The sequence below is a fragment of the Guillardia theta genome, assembly GCF_000315625.1.
Source record: "Guillardia theta CCMP2712 unplaced genomic scaffold GUITHscaffold_22, whole genome shotgun sequence".
NCBI lineage: Eukaryota > Cryptophyceae > Pyrenomonadales > Geminigeraceae > Guillardia > Guillardia theta.
The window spans coordinates 391849-409390 of NW_005434652.1; the positions used below are offsets into that span (position 1 = coordinate 391849).

General features: G+C 55.1%; 4 protein-coding genes across 4 annotated transcripts; 2 read left to right on the forward strand and 2 right to left on the reverse strand.

Moving 5' to 3' along the window:
- Positions 1–4678: 4678 nt before the first annotated feature.
- On the forward strand, positions 4679–5271 carry GUITHDRAFT_136823 (hypothetical protein; the record flags this gene model as incomplete). Its single annotated transcript, XM_005835235.1, has 3 exons — positions 4679–5001; positions 5054–5147; positions 5197–5271. 3 exons carry the CDS (start codon positions 4679–4681, stop codon positions 5269–5271), a joined length of 492 nt encoding a protein of 163 aa, XP_005835292.1.
- Positions 5272–6590: 1319 nt separating this feature from the next.
- GUITHDRAFT_105920 (hypothetical protein) lies at positions 6591–9618 on the reverse strand (the record flags this gene model as incomplete). The annotated part of the gene is made up of 9 exons (XM_005835236.1): positions 6591–7206; positions 7253–8011; positions 8056–8205; positions 8251–8435; positions 8491–8515; positions 8565–8745; positions 9098–9185; positions 9468–9527; positions 9586–9618. The coding sequence occupies 9 exons, from the start codon at positions 9616–9618 to the stop codon at positions 6591–6593; spliced, it is 2097 nt and encodes a 698-aa protein (XP_005835293.1).
- A 706-nt stretch (positions 9619–10324) lies between these two features.
- On the forward strand, positions 10325–12012 carry GUITHDRAFT_86078 (hypothetical protein; the record flags this gene model as incomplete). Its single annotated transcript, XM_005835237.1, has 2 exons — positions 10325–11809; positions 11856–12012. 2 exons carry the CDS (start codon positions 10325–10327, stop codon positions 11985–11987), a joined length of 1617 nt encoding a protein of 538 aa, XP_005835294.1. The 3' UTR covers positions 11988–12012.
- Positions 12013–12014: 2 nt separating this feature from the next.
- Positions 12015–14925, reverse strand: GUITHDRAFT_162453 (hypothetical protein). The gene is made up of 11 exons (XM_005835238.1): positions 13936–14925; positions 13790–13869; positions 13632–13732; positions 13520–13569; positions 13428–13475; positions 13274–13372; positions 13128–13226; positions 12958–13077; positions 12492–12908; positions 12367–12441; positions 12015–12321 (listed from the first exon to the last, which is right to left on the reverse strand). Exons 1-11 carry the CDS (start codon positions 14305–14307, stop codon positions 12202–12204), a joined length of 1581 nt encoding a protein of 526 aa, XP_005835295.1. The 5' UTR covers positions 14308–14925; the 3' UTR covers positions 12015–12201.
- Between the last annotated feature and the right edge of the window lie 2617 nt (positions 14926–17542).

Consider the following 17542-nt stretch of genomic DNA (forward strand, 5'->3'; position numbering starts at 1 on the left):
CCTCTCCCCTCCCCTCCCCTCCCCTCCCCTCCCTCCCTCCCCCGCTGCCCTCCCTTCTCCCTCCCTTCTCCCTCCCGGCGTCCTCCTTGCTAGAGTTGCCGCAGAATGGCAGGAGTGCTACAAGGTCCCCCGGGGCCCCGGCCCCGGGCCCGGGCCCGGCGCCGACACTGCACTACTGGCGGTTCTCGCTGTCTTTTCTCTTCTCGCCGTTTGGCCTGTGCGACAGTGTCAGGGTCAAGCCTCCTCGACTCTCCTGATTGTCCTCGTACTGCTTTTTAACTTAACTTTGAGTAAAGTGAAAGACTGGCACCGTGGCCCACACGCCGGGTCACACCGGGTGGCCCAGCGCCGGGGCACGGTCGCGTGGGCCGGGGCCCGCCGCGCCGGGCGCGGGCCGATCGAATCGGCAATGATGACGGCCCGCGCATGGTACCGGTGTCAACCCGTTGAACTGTCAGTAGGAGGAGGCCGCTCGCCGCCGTGCCCTTGGGAGCCAGCATCGAGAGGATCCACCAGCACATGTGACAATCACCAACGCCTGGCGGCGGTCGCAAGAGCTGTGACGGGCATGGGATGGGATCAAGGACGAGTGACCATGGCGAGGAGGAGGCTGTCTCAAGCCTCCCGTGTGATCACAGCAGAGGCCCCCCGGCATCATGTCCATAGCATGCCGACCAGAGCTGCACAGGGCGAGGGTTTGGAGCAGAGAAGGGCGACGATGTAGAGTATGATGAATGAAATGGACCCTCACTCTCTCATGGTGAGCCTGAGCCCTCGAGGCATCGGTCATGCGCTTCCTGGATGGCACTTGCATGCCGCAAGGCCCCCCGCAAGCTCGATGTGCGTGGAGAGGCCAGAGCGTGAGGAAGCTGATGATGGGTATTAGGGGTGCGAACAGGGTGGGTATTAGGGGTGCGATCAGGCCTTGTCCTGCGTCCCCAAGGTAAGGTCAAGTCGCCGCTCGCCGCTAGCCCTTGCGAGCCAGCATCGAGATGATCCACCAGTACAGGACGATCACCAACGCCTGGCGGCGGTCGCAAGAGCTGTGACGGGCATGGGATGGGATCAAGGACGAGTGACCATAGCGAGGAGGAGGCTGTCTCAAGCCTCCCGTGTGATCACAGCAGAGGCGCCCCGGCATCATGTCCATAGCATGCCGACCAGAGCTGCACAGGGCGAGGGTTTGGAGCAGAGAAGGGAGACGATGTAGGGTAGGATGAATGAAACACACTGCACACACGCGCAGGACCCTCACTCTCTCATGGTGAGCCTGAGCCCTCGAGGCGCAAGCTCGATGTGGGTGGAGAGGCGAGAGCGGGAGGAAGCTGATGACGGGTACTAGGGGTGCGATCAGGGTGGTACTAGGAGGGGGTCCTCTGACGACGTCATGGCAGCGCTTTATAACCACCACCGTACCCACGATGGCGTGGGTCGACTTGGCCTCCCTTGAGAGACACAGTCTTCATCATCCAGCCATGTCGTCCTTGCTGCGCTATCTGCTCGCTACCGTCGCGTGCTCGAGGCCGTACTCTCTCACACATGTCGATCACGACGGCATCCTGCTTCTGGAGCATGCGCCGAGCTGCTTGGGATGGACCAAGTACACATGACATGAGAGCCCATGGTTGGCTTTATTCTACACCTCACACATATCACCACACTCCTCCTGTCATAGCTCCTGCCACCTCCCCCACGCGTCCTTGATCTTGCGATGCTCCAGAATCATCGAGATGCTCGCTCGCAAAGCTGCTATCTGCTTAGCGCGCCCAGCAGCAGCAGCGTGACGATGACCAGCCGACCCAGCTCCCGCGTGAGCTGCTGCTCTCGTCAGCGACGAGGGCGACGAGGAGGAGCAAGAAGAGGTGGGTCTGGGATGGGAGCTGGGAGCGGGGAGGGCAGAGGGGACAGAGTGAGGGCGGAGAGGAGTATCCATGGGAGGCAAGGCACGCACTGGAGCGGAGAGGAGCGTGGGAGCAGCAGGGAGGACAAGCACGAGGACGAGGACGAGTCTCGATAAGGAGGCTAGATAGGCTTCTGACCGTCAAAACGGGGGCGACCCTTGAGGGCTGCGGAGGGTCTTTGGAGTCCGAGACCTCGTGATCGATCCTTCTCTGACTGTGAGCTTGTCTACGAAACGTTGCTACTTGAGCACCTCTGTAAACCCGCGCTGTCAGCCGACCGTAGACCGCATGACCGGTGCGACCCGTTCGGAGCCTCGGAGTACCGACGCCAAGATGGAGTAAAACAACTTATGGGAACATCATGGTTATCGAACTGAAAGCTACCGAGTCACGAGGACTGTTTCTATGCGTAGGGCTCAACTTACAGTGCTTGGCTGTCGATGCTGACAAAATCATGACGAGAGGGCTCGTCGCCTCCTCCCGCACCTCCTCCTTTCATGTCCCCTCCCTTGTCCTGCGTCCGGCCCCCCTCCCCTTCAGGATGGGCTTACGGACGCCCTGCATCATGTGCATAGCATGTCGACTAGAGCTGCACAGGATTAGAGCTGCACAGGACAACAGACACGAAGAAGACGAGGTAGAGTAGGATGAATGAAACAATCTGTGCACACGCGCAGGACCCTCGCTCTCTCATGGCAACTTGGCCTCCCTTGAGAGACACAGTCTTCTTCATCCAGCCATGCCGTCCTTGCCGCGCTATCTGCTCGCTACCGTCGCGTGCTCGAGGCCGTACGCTCTCACACATGTCGATCACGACGGCATCCTGCTTCTGGAGCATGCGCCGAGCTGCTTGGGACGGACCAAGTACACATGACATGAGAGCCCATGGTTGGCTTTATTCTACACCTCACACATATCACCACACTCCTCCTGTCATAGCTCCTGCCACCTCCCCCACGCGTCCTTGATCTTGCGATGCTCCAGGATCATCGCGATGCTCGCTCGCAAAGCTGCTATCTGCTTGGCGCGCCCAGCAGCAGCAGCGTGACGATGACCAGCCGACCCAGCTCCCGCGTGAGCTGCTGCTCTCGTCAGCGACGAGGGCGACGAGGAAGAGCAAGAAGAGGAGGGTCTGGGATGGGAGCTGGGAGCGGCGAGGGCAGAGGGGATAGAGTGAGGACGGAGAGGAGTATCCATGGGAGGCAAGGCACGCACTGGAGCGGAGAGGAGCGTGGGAGCAGCAGGGAGGACAAGCACGAGGACGAGGACGAGTCTCGATAAGGAGGCTAGATAGGCTTCTGACCGTCAAAACGGGGGCGACCCTTGAGGGCTGCGGAGGGTCTTTGGAGTCCGAGACCTCGTGGTCGATCCTTCTCTGACTGTGAGCTTGTCTACGAAACGTTGCTACTTGAGCACCTCTGTAAACCCGCGCTGTCAGCCGACCGTAGACCGCATGACCGGTGCGACCCGTTCGGAGCCTCGGAGTACCGACGCCAAGATGGAGTAAAACAACTGACGGTTTGCAACTCCGAAACGATGCTGGGGACAATGCGTCCGTGCTTCAAAATGTTGTAGCCGAGTTTGCTCTCCGAGAGTCTGTCAGCATCGACAGCCAGACACTACCCACTGCTGTAAGTTGAGCCCTTTCACGGACTGATCATGAGACCAAAATCATGATAGCCCTTGCGAGCCAGCGTATGGGATCAAGGACGCCGGTGACGAGAGGAGGAGGCTGTCTCTCCGCAGCCCTCAAGGGTTGCCCCCGCAACTGTTGCGACCCTTCGAGTCGCCGGAGCGCCTCGGAGTACCGACGCCAACTTTGGATGGAGCAAAACAACTGACGGTGTGCAACTCCGTAACGATGCTGGGGACAATGTGAGACCTCGCCGTCGTGATCGGTCGACTGTGGGCAGGGCTTGTCTACGAAACGTTGCTATTTGCCAGAATCGACTCAGCGCCGGGCGTCAGCCGACCGTAGACCGCATGACCGGCGGCGGTGCGACCCTTTCCGAAGTTTCGGAGCCTCAAAGGCCCGACTAGTGCCTCATAACCGACGGAGCACAAGTTTGTTAGACTTGTGATACTGTGCCAAAGTCACGCAGATATCACATCTACCTCAGTTGTAACAAGACAGGTTTTGCTCAAGACCGAGTTTAATGCACACAAAACCAGAATTGAGGAGCACATGAGAGAATAGACTGTATGCTAGGATGTAAAATCCAAGCATCCAGACATGAGAGGACCTTAGCAAGACGGCTAGGAAAGCCCCCTCTTCGTCCCACACGCTACATTGGCCACCTTGACACGTAAGTCGTCTGGACTTTCCGAAGCGTCACCTTGAGACTATCTGGCAGGCGGGGCCCGTGGATCCGACACTCTGTGCCTCACACAGCGGCCGTCCGGCACTTTTCAAGTTTCTAGGTTCCGTACCGACGGACGGCGGGCCTGCCGCTGACTCAGTAAGTCACGAGTCCGACTCGCCGGACTCCAGGAGTCGGCACTGCAGCGGCAGGCCGCGAGTCAGTACGGTCAGATCACTCGGTGGAGTCACTCCGAGACTCCCGTACCGTACGGTCAAGTTCAGTGGGGGACTCGGATCATCGGACACGGCCGGACACTGAGGGGGGCCCGTCCAATGAAATGGAAAAAAAACGATGACAGCCTGGGTTCGCTCTATGCAGTCAGCCTGAGTCGACGGCAGAGGAACCAGAGCTGAGAATCTCAGTACGATCAAGATGCTGTCCAGCTGAGAGCAGACGGCAGGTTGCACCTCAGCGATGCTGTCAAGTGGGTCCTGCAGGCAACGGCAGACCACCAAGGAAGCAGCGAATGAGCTGTCGGCCCAGCTTGCTCAAGAGCGGCTGAAGATGAAGCACAGGAGGAGGACGCAGAAGCGCCTGGAGTCGAGTACCACCGTGGAAGGAGCCAGGGAGGTTGGGGACGCTGAGACGCACAAGGTGGAGCAGCGCGAGGCTGCCTCTCACAGTCGTCGCACGGCTGATGCCAAGACTACGAAGAAGTTTGCCGACGAGCTCGAGTTGGCGTCCCATGTCCTCCTGAGCGCTGTGCGAGAGCGAGACCAGCTGCAGGAGAGCTACCTGTAAGCCCGAGAAATCTGTCGACCTGCCGCCATGACGTCCATGTTTGGTCAGGCTGAACCAACTGGACGGGGAGGCAATGCTTTCAAGGGCAAAGGAGAAGATACAAAGGAATCATCGGCCGTGCAGTTTCTGCAACTTCAAGTTTGTGAGTACTGAGATTGCCGCCTGACTTTTTCACCCTCACTGCTTGCAAGACCTCAGAGCTTCTGTTTGGCGAGGACAAGCGCTGTCCTCGATGTTACCTGCTGTATGGGCCAGATTGCAAGTAATAGCTAATTTTGTCATGTGCAACAACTGAAGACTGTTCTACAGTTGCACGCAATGTCTTTCCATGAGGAGGAGAAAGCTGGTCAAAGAGATAGAGGAAAATGCTAGAAGAATCAAGATGGAAGCAGCTGCCAAGTATCCACAGAGTGAGACGCATGTTGGGGGACTGGAACTGCGTACTTGACGATCGTTCTCTTGTCAGCCGAGAAAGTGATGGTGAGGACGAGGGAAATCCTCGACCACTTCAACTTTAGGATGTCTGAGGAGGTGGAGACGATGGTGAGATGATGTGAAGGAAGGCTGATGGTGTGACTGCGCTGCCCAAGATCATGAGCAAGCAGAAAGAACAAAAGGTCGCTCTCAGTGGCGTGAGGTTCAGAGCAGATGCTGTGGCCGAGCTTCAAGATATAAGTCCGGTACGAGTACAAGGCGGTCGGTAAGGTGAGATGTCATGCAGGAAACATTCCACTGGATCCCATGACCAAGGTTATGAGCGAGGAGGAGGAGGTTTGAAGAGAGGGGGAGGACAAAGCACACGTTGAGCCGATCGAAGGTACGAGCATTCTTCGGGAGGATCAACCTCGACAGGTTCAGCGACAAGGTGCTTCACTCCTTGAGCGATGAATCTCTCCTCAAGGGGTTGCAGATAATTGCCAACGGATGGAACAATCTTGAAAAGGTCCCAACTTGCCGCTCCTCCTCCCCATGCTCTCCGTTCCCTTGCTTCTTCTCTCTTTTTCTACTTCTCAACTTGTCTTCTCCTCCTCAGCTCTCATCTTCTCGCTCATCAGGTCACCAACATGCTCGAGTCAGACTTCACCCAACGTGTGGGCATGCCAGCGCGCCTTGCTCGCCGAGCTCACGCGTCTCCCCCTTTCTTTTCCTCCCTGCGGGAACTGAAGCGATTTCAGCGAGGTGAAGCGAAGGTTCTACGGACATGACGTCTGTTCCAATGTCCAATGTGGACGGGCACAGATGTCATATGAGCGCGTCAGGTGGGATCACAAGGGTGTGGAGGCTGAGGAGGAACAGGGTAGAAAGGAGGAGGTTTATGCAGATCTGACAGTGGGTGTTTGTGTTAGTTCAAAGGCTGGCCACGACTCCGAGTATGTCGCGCGATGCCCAGCATGTGGCTGGTCGGAGGTTCGGCCCTGTCTTCGCTTTCCCTCCAACCTCCTTGGGTCACTCGCTACCACTCCTCCTGCCTCCTCCCTCCAGCAGGAGCTGAGCAGTCTTGCAGGTCCCCAAGTCCAAGAGCATGCTGCAGATTCTCGGAGCTCCTCCCAACGAGATCCAACGGCCAACCACCTGGGTGGACGAGCTATGAGACCTTGAGGACGTGGACGGGACTTGCGCTGGTCCACCTGCTCTCTACCATCATCCTCAGCACCTCCTCCCATCCCTCCACCCATCGCTGATTGTCGAACAAGCGGTTCAGACCTCCCTCGTCCTTCCTCCTCCCCCTTGCGACGTCGGTGGCCCCCGCCATGCAGGTCCGCAGATCTTCCAGCTGTCGCCTCTCCAGCCTGCCATCCCCAGCTGAGCGCGCGAGCCTCTTTGAGAGCTGGACGAAGTCGTCTTCACTCCGCGCGATGCCGAGCAGCGCAAGGTGGCAGGAGGCTGAGAGAGCTGAGAGGAGGCTGCTCGTAACGCGGCCGGCCCACATGAAGGAGGGGAGGGACACCAAGGGCACTCCTCCCCAGAGGTAGTTCGCGCTCGTCGTGTGCCCGCTGATGCCGTGGGTGTCGAGCGCAAGGTCGCATGCTCGGATCCTCTCTAGGTGCTTCCTAACGTCAAGGAAGGGCTGGAAGACGATCCGAGAGCGAAGATGAGGAGGGGCCCGAGACAGGAGGCTGCTCTCCGTGGAGTTTCCCTGAGCAAGGAGCAGCAAGGTTGATCCCTCCACCTCCTCTAGTAGCTTCATCCACGACGTAAACCTGCGACAGGGTCACAGCCGTTCCCGCTCCTCCCCTCCCCTCCTACCGCGTTGGATCCAGCTTGTACAGTGAGTCATGGTTGCAGAATGTCAGCCTGCCCGCTCTGGTCTTCCGCGCCCTCTCCCCTCCCAGCAGCTCCTCCTGCAGGTAGTCCGTGGTCATGTAGGAGGTAGGCAGCACGACGAACTTCTCGCTGTAGAGCTGAGAAACCTCCGGAGGAGCGACCCAGCTGTCTACCAGCACGTAATCGATGAAGCCCGCCCCAGTGGTCCCGGTGAAGCCCATGTACCCAACCTGTAGCGCAGCTGGGCGATAGCTGAAGATCCGCATCCTGTTGCCGGCAGTCCAGCCGTTGAGGTCGACGAGCACGTGCGGACCATGGCCGTTGATGCTCCTGCTCGCCTCCAGATCCGGCAGGGAGCTCAGGTCGCTTCTCAGAGAGCACGAGGAGGGGACTAGGCTGGGATCCATGGGTGGTGCGAGGAGGAAGCAAAGGACCCGCACGCGAGGCGAGTGGCGTTCGATCGCGCCCTTGATGAGCAGCATCATCGAGTGGCGCCTGCCGAGATCGCTGCTGACGTACCCCAGCTGAATCTGAGCTGCGGGCTGCATCCTTGTCTGAAGGGGGTGCTGCTCAGGAGCCATCAATTCCGTGTAGTGACGGGCGAGCAAAAGGAAAGCAGTAGGGTCCATCGCCAGCCCCTCCACTTCCCCCTCCTCCCCCTTGCTCCATCTCGCCTCTGCAAACGCCAGGGCCATAAAAGGATCGACGGGAGGTTCGATGGGAAGCTGATCTAACTTGCCTCTGGCGCGAGAGGTTCAGGATGGCACTTTGACGCAGCATCTCACCTGACTTGATCGCTCATGAGCCGGCGGGCAGCGGAGAGGTCCTCGTCCCAGCCTCCCCATGAGCACAACTTCCTCCGGGTGAAGAGCAGGTTCGCCACAGCCACGTGCTTGTGAGGAAAGCTCAGGTTGCTTGCGACCACCCGGGTGAGTCTGGCGGGACGAGGTCACGTGATCCCTCATCCTCCACGACGTCACCTCGTCTCGCTCTTGGCGTACTCTCCCAGCTCGAAGAGCGCGCTCGCCATGTTCAGGTCTGTCTTCCAGGACGTTTCGGCCTCCTCCTTCACCTTTTTCTCCAGCTCCTCCAGCACGAGGACAGCTTCCCTCGGCCTTGACATGGACAGCAAGCAGGCAGCCACGTTGTTTCTGTGACCCACGTCCTGTGCGCAACACAGCACGTGAGGACCTCCTGCAAGGGCAAGGAGAGCATGAGACCGCGGGGTTCAGACGCACTGCCGTCCTGTCACGCACGTCAACACTCGAGATAGGAAGGAAATTAAGTGCAAGACCAGAAGGAGGAGAGAGCCAAATGATAAACCCCGAGCTTGTGCAAGAACGCCCCCAGCTCCATGAACAGATGCTCGTCTGCACCACAACTCCTGATCGCTTCCGCGAAATCTCCGGTAGAGAGCCGAGCTTGCGTCACAATCTTCCTGAGCAACTGATCCTTGTCTGGACAACCAGCAGACGCTGACGCGATCAAACAGACGAGAGCGATGGAGCACAAGTTGAAAATCGACATGGTTTACTAATGGAGTTGGAATGCCCCGCTCAGTCGCTGTCGTACATGGCTCTACTCAAGACCTACAAGAGGTTTCAAGAGAAGTTCGAGATTCGGGGATAGAGAGCACAGAGGAAGAGCAGAGTGACAGTCAGCAAATGGAATTTCTGTGGTTCCTGTCAGAGAGCAAATCACCGTCAAGGGCTCAGCAGGAAATCACCGTCAAGGGCTCAGCAGGTCAAGCTTCTCCAGGACTTTCTTGACCATGACCGGGGAATCATTGAGGACGGACAGACAGCCTTCCCTTGGATTCAGTGGAACCAGAGCAGGCAAGGAGACATTCCCACGCAATCAGCACTGGCTTCTGAGATCTCTTGTACGTCACCTCGGCGAGCTGACAGGCGTACACCTGGACAAGAGGATCAGCTCTCTTGCACTGGTTGTCTCGGAATCAAGCTTGACATGGTGAAGCCATCTCTCTTCCCAACAAGACCGTTGATGCTCCATCCGGATCCGCTCGCCAAGTCTCTTTCCCTGCCCGACAGAAACTCAGCGATAGCAGCACGTCTTCTGTTGTCACAAACTTACACGCGAACGACTGTCCCCGGCTTTCATGTCTGTGTAACAACCTCGCGCGACTGAAACACCACGATTCACCTCACTATTGACCAAAAGGGGTCAATGCAAATACCTGATCAGCGTAAGCGCTGATATGAAAGTCTGTCTTCATTCCATCTATCACTTCTGATCCCTACGTGTGCTCATGAGTATCTTTCGTTGTTCGACACGTCAGATCAACACATTCTTACCTGCTGCCGACTTGCCAGCGGGATCGAAGACATCCTGGCCCCAGCTCTTTTCTTCCCCACTGCTCACACGAGAGAACATTAGCAGGGACATCCAAGAGAATGAATCGGAGCCTTCTAACGAAAGAATTTTGAGAATGGCCCTTTCTCTCTCACCTCCCTTATTTTCTCTCATGTCTCTCTCCTCCGTCCCCGTTCCTTGCTCTGCTTCTCTTCCTTCTTGACCTCGCCCTCCCTACATCCCCTCTGCTCCTCCCTCCCCCCTCCCCTGCTCCTGCTCCTGCTGCTACTTCTCCTCCTGTTCCTGCTCCTGCTACTTCTCCTCCTCCTCCTCCTCCTCCTCCTCCTCCTACTACTACTACTACTACTACTACTCCGCCTCTGATGGTCTCAACAAATCCTTTTAACCCCCCTCGTCCCCGCATCTTTCCGTGTAACCCTCATCCCCGCTCGTTCCTATTGTCCCCCAAGCCCTCGAGCCCTCGTCCCCAACTTGCACGCGACCACGGACATGGCTGCGGGCTGTGGAGAGCGGCAAGGCAGCAGAGGAGGAGGAGGAGGAGGAGGCGCAAGACACGGAGCAGGATGGCTGAAGACTCTGACCCTTTTCTCATGCCTCACCTTCCACTACTCCTCTGCCTTCAACCTGCTTGGACCAAAGCCGTTCGGACTTCCATCCGGGACGTTTAAGGCGGTGGGGGCCACTGGAAGGCGGGTGACATGCGGAAGCAGAACGGCGAGGATGGTGCAGACGCACGTCAGCACTGGAGGAGAGAAGGCAGGAGTGGAAGTGGGAGGTGTAGATGGTGTCTGGTACCTTGAGCAGATCTTGACCGCCAAGGTCTATGACGTTGCTGTTGAAACTCCTCTACATGACATGCCAAGGCTTTCTGAGCGTCTGGAAGGAGGGAATATGATCATGGCGAAAAGAGAAGACATGCAGCCTGTATTCTCGTTCAAGCTTAGAGGAGCGTACAACATGATCGCGAACCTTGACCAAGCTCAGCTGGATCGAGGAGTCATCACAGCTTCAGCAGGTAATCATGCACAGGGTGTCGCAATGAGCGCGAAGCATCTTGGATGCAGAGCTGTCATCGCCATGCCGACTGTGACTCCCGCCATCAAGGTGAACAGTGTGAAGCGGATGGGTGCGGAGGTAGTTCTTGTTGGAGACAACTTCGACGAGACCAAGGCGTACGCGCTCGAGCGATCAGAGAAGGACAACATGGTGTTCATCCCACCGTTCGATCATCCTCTGGTGATCGCTGGTCAAGGAACAATCGGCCTGGAGATCCTCAGACAGTGCTCGAAGCCGATAGACGCCATCTTCATCCCCGTCGGAGGAGGAGGCCTCATTGCTGGAGTGGCCGCGTATGTGAAGCGACTCCGACCGGACATCAAGATTATTGGAGTAGAGCCGACAGGAGCAGACGCTATGTATCGATCTCTCAAGGAGAAGAAACAAGTTGTGCTTGACAAAGTGGACACCTTCGCGGACGGTGTTGCGGTCAAGACTGTCGGTAGTTTGACTTTCAAGCTTGCCCTCGAGCTCGTTGACGAGATCGTGCTCGTTGATACTGATGAGATTTGCGTTGCGATCAAGGACATCTTTGAGGATACACGTTCAATCACAGAGCCTTCTGGAGCTCTTGCTGTAGCCGGAGCGAAGAAATGGCTGACAGACGGAGCCAAGAAGGGGTCCCGTGTGGTTGCCATCACAAGTGGCGCAAACATGAACTTTGACAAGCTTCGATTGGTCGCCGATCGTGCTGGTTCAGGAGAAAAGGAAGAAGCGATGCTCGCTTCCATCATCCCTGAGAAGAAAGGAGAGTTCAGGAAGTTCATCAACATCTTGTCCAAGTCAGGCCTGAAGAGAGGAGGCAGCCAGTCGCGCTCCATCACCGAATTCAAGTACAGGTACAACGAGAGATTCACTTCCCAGACCGGCAATGCCCAAGTCTTCTATAGTGTAGACACGGCAAACCGCAAGGATACAGAGACTCTGGTGCAAGAGCTCAACGACTCGGGCTTGAAGACTCTCGACCTCTCCAAGAACGAGCTGGCGAAGGAACACATCCGCTTCCTTGCTGGGGGCGGAACTCGCGCTGCTGATGAGCGCCTGTTCAAGATCGAGTTCCCTGAGCGTCCAGGTTCTCTGAGGAGTTTCTTGGACGTGCTGGGAGAAGATTGGAACATTTCTTTGTTCCACTACAGGGCAACCGGACAGGTAGGAAGTTGTTGATCGCTGGCGTGTCTTGCTTACTTGTATACAGTTGGTGGGGAGCGTTCTCCTCGGAGTGTCCCCGATGGGTGAGAAGGATGTGCAGACTTTCAAGGCTGCTATTGCCGAACTTGGCTGGGCCTGTGTTGACACATCGGACAATGTTGCTTGTGCACTGTTGTAAGGGAGAAATGTCCAAGTAAAGTGGGTCGAATGTGGATCAGGGATTTACTAATGCAGAGAAGCGTTGTAAAATAAATGCGGGATGTCTCCCAACCTCCGTGTCAAATATTATGTGACATTGTTACAGGTGGATCGAGATCCTAACAAACACACAAAACACTGTAATGTACATACAGTGCAGCGTGATGGTTTCATGTTACGATAGAAGGGATGTACTACTGCTTCTTCTGTGCCCCATGGGATGCCCCACGGGTTCTTGACGAGATGGGCAAGTCTGCATCAGAAACTACACCTTGCCCTGCAGCTCGAGAGGCATTTGCTGTCCCCTCTGCTTCCTAAAAATCAAAGTAAGATTTGACAGGAGCATCCATAGGTCCTACCTGAGGCAGATTGTCACGCTTGTAAACCCGCTTTCTACGAGAGCTCTCCACGTTGACATGAGAGACATGGTTAACCTACAACAGGGTGTTACAAGAATACCTTTCACACTAGCAACCCTTCATACCGAATCTTCCGACTTCCTCTTGCGCCCTCGCGCACTTTGATTGTTCGCAACCGAAGGTTCAGAATTTCGATTGGGAATGGCATCAAATGTTGATGCAACAGTGGGAGGAATAGGATCGGGAACATTTTGACTGTGACCCTGTCTATTTTCATTCTGTCCGCCCATTCGTTGAGATGCAAAGAACTCCGCGGCGATACCGGACCGATCTGTGTTGCTAGAATTTTGTCGCACAGCTTGCAAAGCGGCACCAATTGAGGCAACCGGCATCCTCAAAGTCATGCGAACTGACCGAGGTCCGGAACCAGACATGATCGATGCGTCAATACCGTCAGTGCTTGACAACCATCTCCCTTGCAACTGAGCAATACGAGGAGCCTCAGGAAAGTTGGATAATCCACCACTCTTGTGCCTCGAAATCTACGAAAAATGGTTATACATCGCAAAATCAAAATGTTTGCAAGGATACCGTCTCGCTGCATAGTTCTCCTTTCAATTTGCTGTAATTGGCCTGATTGTACCTTGGGCAGTTGGATTCTATTTCGCATCTGCAGATCGGACACGTGTTGTGCTCAGCAAGCCAAGGCACCTGCCAAAGAGTGATTTCTATCCTTTTTTCGTCAACCGGAAACATCTTACCAAACAAGCACGATGAAAATGATGGCCACAAGGCATCTTGAGGCTTACGGCCCCTATTTCCATATCATCTTGACAAACAATACATCCCGCATCCAGCGCCTGAGCCAAAATTATGAACACGATATTCAACACCAAATACTCCGTACCTCAACAATGATAGATTCATCAAGCTTGTTGATTGCGAAGTCTGATGCAGGTGGATTCCCACGACTGCGATGAGCTTCGATTGCATGACGTATGAAATCCTGCATAAGAGTTCGTTTCAGTACATGAAATAACGTGAAACAGTGGATGTCTCACCGTAATTAGTGCTTCAGCAGAGAAGTGGTTAAGGGTCCTCTGGATAAACTGAAAAAGGAAGTCACAGAATTGATACAGAAATATGATCCTACCTGGTGCATCCGTTGAGGTTGGGTAGATGTCTGTGAAGAGGCATCGGTGGCTGTTGGGCAAAGTTACAAGAACATTCACAAACTCGAAGCATAAAAGTGCAACAAATCTCACCACCGGTTTGTGCGCTTGACTCAGTGCCTGTTGTAGATCCAAAACGGAAAGTTTGATGCAAGGCAGAAACACCGGAACGTTGAAGCATGGAACTTAAAGTTCTGCAACAAAGAGACATCACAAATATGAAATGACCAAGCCAAAAACGTTTCGAGCACCTTTCTCTGGGATTGGTGTTTGTAGCTTGTGTGCTTGCCTCAGTACGGCTACGATTTCTGGGCCGAGCTCCAGTCTCATTCTGTAAACAAGCAAAGCCATCGTCACATCTCAAGTAAGCTTTCGATGAGTGAGCTGATCGGCTTACATTTGAGGCAGAGCTACTGCGACGCGAGGTAGAAGCGAAATTGTATCCAGGACCAGGTGGTGGAAGCCGAAAAACCATTGGCTGACCCACATTTGCCAAGAAAGGGTTGCTGTTGCGAGTGTCTGTGTTGGCTCTATTCGTAGGGTTCGATCGTTGCAACAGAGTTTCGATCAGCATCGGCACGTCTGAGTTCACATTTCCAGTGCTTCGCGCATTTGTCGATGGACGATCATTCGCTCGAGCATCCTCTGTGTTCGAGCCGATGTCCAAGTCTGCCAAAACAACGAAAACGCCCTGCATAGTAGTAGTTTGTCGCGGTTCAAATGTATTTGTACCAGTAGCTGATGCAGTGTGTGGCCTTGGAACTGGCATGGAACTCCAACAAATTGTCAAACAACCCTATTGCTCACAATCGCTTTCCAGTTCGATATTAGAGACTGGAGGAGGCTTAGAACTTTTTACGAAGTGCTGTACTCTTCAGTAAACTGCAGCACCGTATAAAGAATCAGCAAAGAATTTTCCTAATAGCTCAAAAATAAAAGAATAAGAATATATATGTTCAACAGGCTAGGAGCAAGATCAGCACTTTCGAGATGCCAACAGATCTGAATTGGTATCGTAATTCACTATAGGAGGCTCTTCACTCGACACTGATTCCACCAGTCGATCACTCCTTTGGATGAAACTCCAGAACAGACCAAACCTCACGCAATTCTCCAGGATTTGCAAGTGCCAAACAGAGAAAAATACAACCTTGAAAACCAAACGCCCGCTGTGCTGTCTTCAACCTAGAAAATTACTACTTCATCGGTAATGAATCAACTTCGGCCCGCCCGAGATTATATTCTGAGCACCATCCGTCGAGCAAAAAATTAGGATCTCCTTGTATCTATCAGTTTCTTCTTTCTCCTTCCCTCCTCCTTCACACCAGACGCAGTCTTCTTTGTCCGGAGTGCGCTTCGACCTCCCCGCTCCTCGCCTGCACTGCGCGCGGGCCACCTCGTTTCCAATCAGTTTGTTCCTTCGCGTTGATCCCTACCCCTCCCTGCTCAAATCAAATACCCTCCTGGCTAACCGGTACTCACTCTAAACCAACTCCCATCACCCCTTCATAATACTGTGATATACCCACCCTTTGATCGGAAGGAGGTTTAAAAACAATTTGGGGTACCCACCCATTCAGTTCCACCCACTTCTTGACAAACTGGGTCTTCTTCCCGTGTTGGTCAACAGCCTCATACTACCCTACCTCCTGATTTTATCATCATTTCATATTTCGGAGGGGGTACATATCTGAAAGACCCCCCCCCCTTGTACGATTCTCGACCTGGCCTATATCCATTTACAACTTAGGTTCCTTGGAAATTATCGCGGGGGGTGAACAAAATAGGCATTATGAATGTTTTGAAATTTTATTTCAATATATGAGAGATTTTGACAAATTAATGAAACCATTTAGTGATTTGAATGAATTTGTATCAAGCATACACACCCTTTTGTGTAAATGTTGTCTTTCCTCCCTTGTTCGGGTTCATGGTAGTCGGGAGGGGGTCCTATATATGTTATGTTGTCAGTACTATTTCAGGGGTAATAATATATTGGTACTGATTTAAAATCTAAAATACTTCACTTTTATATTCATAGCTACAAGATGAAGCTTCGCTTGTACCAAGTACAGATCTCTACTGTAGCCAAATCCTTCACTACCCACCCCCTTGATCAAAGATCTAATACCCTACCCCTCTGTTTAAATGTCAGCAATAGCAAAACCACCTCTCCCATATATGGAATGAGTAACCCCACCCTGTTCGTTGGTCTGCTGCGCGTCTACCTCCCCTTTTCCACCCCTCACCCCCTCTCTTTCAGCGATTTGCAGGGTAGTGGAAGCGAAACCTGGTGGCCTGCTTCCAATCAATGGGAAAAGGGTGGGGTGGGGTGAAATTACTACCTTTGTGGGGTAATATTTTCATTGAGGACAACGGGGTACTTCCGACCTTAATTTTCAATGCTCAGTATGACGGGTGGGTACTATAACTGAATGCCACCGGTGCCGTGCCTGCTGGACTGAGGGGACATTGCCAGCCCTGCGTGCCGTTGCCCGGCCCGGGCGCGCCGGGGCCGGGCGGCCGGGCCAGCCCGGCCGGGCAGTGCCAGGTGACCGTCCACGGTGAGGGCCCGGCCGGCGGCACACGGGCGGGCCGACAGGCCGGGCTGAGTTCGGCGACCGGGCCCGCCTTGAGGTGCCAGCCTAGTACCGGGCCCCGGGCGGCCCGGAGCCTCGGTGAGTGACCGTATCGGACTCGCCGGCGGCCCGGCGCGCCGCATGCGGCCACATCCGACCGGGCCCGGATATTCTACTACCCAGTGTGTGACTGCGGCACTGCCCGCGGCGGATCGCGGCGGATCGGACGGTCACTGTAAAAGTTCAACTTGGCAACCCAGTCCGACTCGGACAGGCTAAAAGTTTTTTTTGGCGAGGTGACCGTACGGTCACGCTACGTGCGGCGGCCAGCCGGGCCGCTCAGATCGGACGGTCACTAAGTTCCGGCGGCGCAGACGCCGCCATCTCACTCAGGGAGTCCGCGGCCGACGAGTCAGTGCCGCGGGCCGGCCGCCGCGCCGCGGCGGCCGGCCTGCGCGGGCGCTGGGCACGACGACGGTGGCGTGACAGTGACGGCCCGGCGCGGGCCTGCCGCAGTCACACGCTGCCGCCTACGAGTCATTGAACTTCCGAATGGCGGCGGCACAGTCTGGGCGCCCGGTGACTGGCCCTGCGTAGTCACAGCCTCGGAGTCACGGTGGTCCCCGCCGCACGGCACCGCGGGACGGTCGGCCGCGCCGGGTTCCGAGTTCGGAACTCGGAACACGGTTTGAATTTCCCGGCGCCCGGCGGCCCGTCCGGGCCGCGCCGGGCCGCCGCCGCTGTTCCGAGGCTGGCTCGGTTGAATGTGACTCAGACAGGCCGACGCGTACCAATGTAGGTTTTCATAGGGGGTGGGTAGTCAATCACAGGGGTACAGCAACCCATTTTCTTCCATAAGGTGGGGTGGGGTGGTCGTAAAATACTGCAATAAAGGGGCAAGGTGGGGTCGAGTGATTGAAAGTAGGGTAGGTAGGCTTTGAGGTATGGGGGGTAGGGGTAGTTTGGCGCCAAAAGTTTGAGATGCGCCATTCCTAGTGGAGAAAAGCGAGTCGATGAGAGCGGGAAGGAGAGGAGGGGGACGAGGAAAAGAGACGAGGAAAGAGAAAAGAGAGGAGAAATATACGCTGAAGAAAACATTTTGAGGTAGGCTGAAGGATATACGATGAATGTCATGAACAGCACAGTTCTACCTTGCTTCCCTTGAATGCAAGGAACTGAAATCTAAGACATCTGCTCCGTTGTCTCCTTGAGGATCTGATAAGATCAGGAGGTTTTGCAAAGTTTGGATTTCGTTCATCACAAAACATCCAATATGACATCAAAGTTTTGGCCCTACACTCGATTCAATCAGATCACAGCGGTGTACATGATGTTTGCGATTTCTTCTCCCTTGCGTGTGGACACTCGTGCAGAATTTCCTGATACTCTACTTCGTGCAAGACATCCGATAGCCTCCATCCCACA

Excerpts from the sequence above, each read along its gene's own strand:
- GUITHDRAFT_162453 (XM_005835238.1), bottom strand. The coding sequence starts at position 14,307 with ATGCCAGTTCCAAGGCCACACACTGCATCAGCTACTGGTACAAATACA. Across the intron at positions 13,078-13,127 it reads ATTTTCATCGTGCTTGTTTG|GTGCCTTGGCTTGCTGAGCA; the intron begins GTAAGATGTTTC and ends ACTCTTTGGCAG. Across the intron at positions 12,442-12,491 it reads AGAGGAAGTCGGAAGATTCG|GTTAACCATGTCTCTCATGT; the intron begins GTATGAAGGGTT and ends ACCCTGTTGTAG.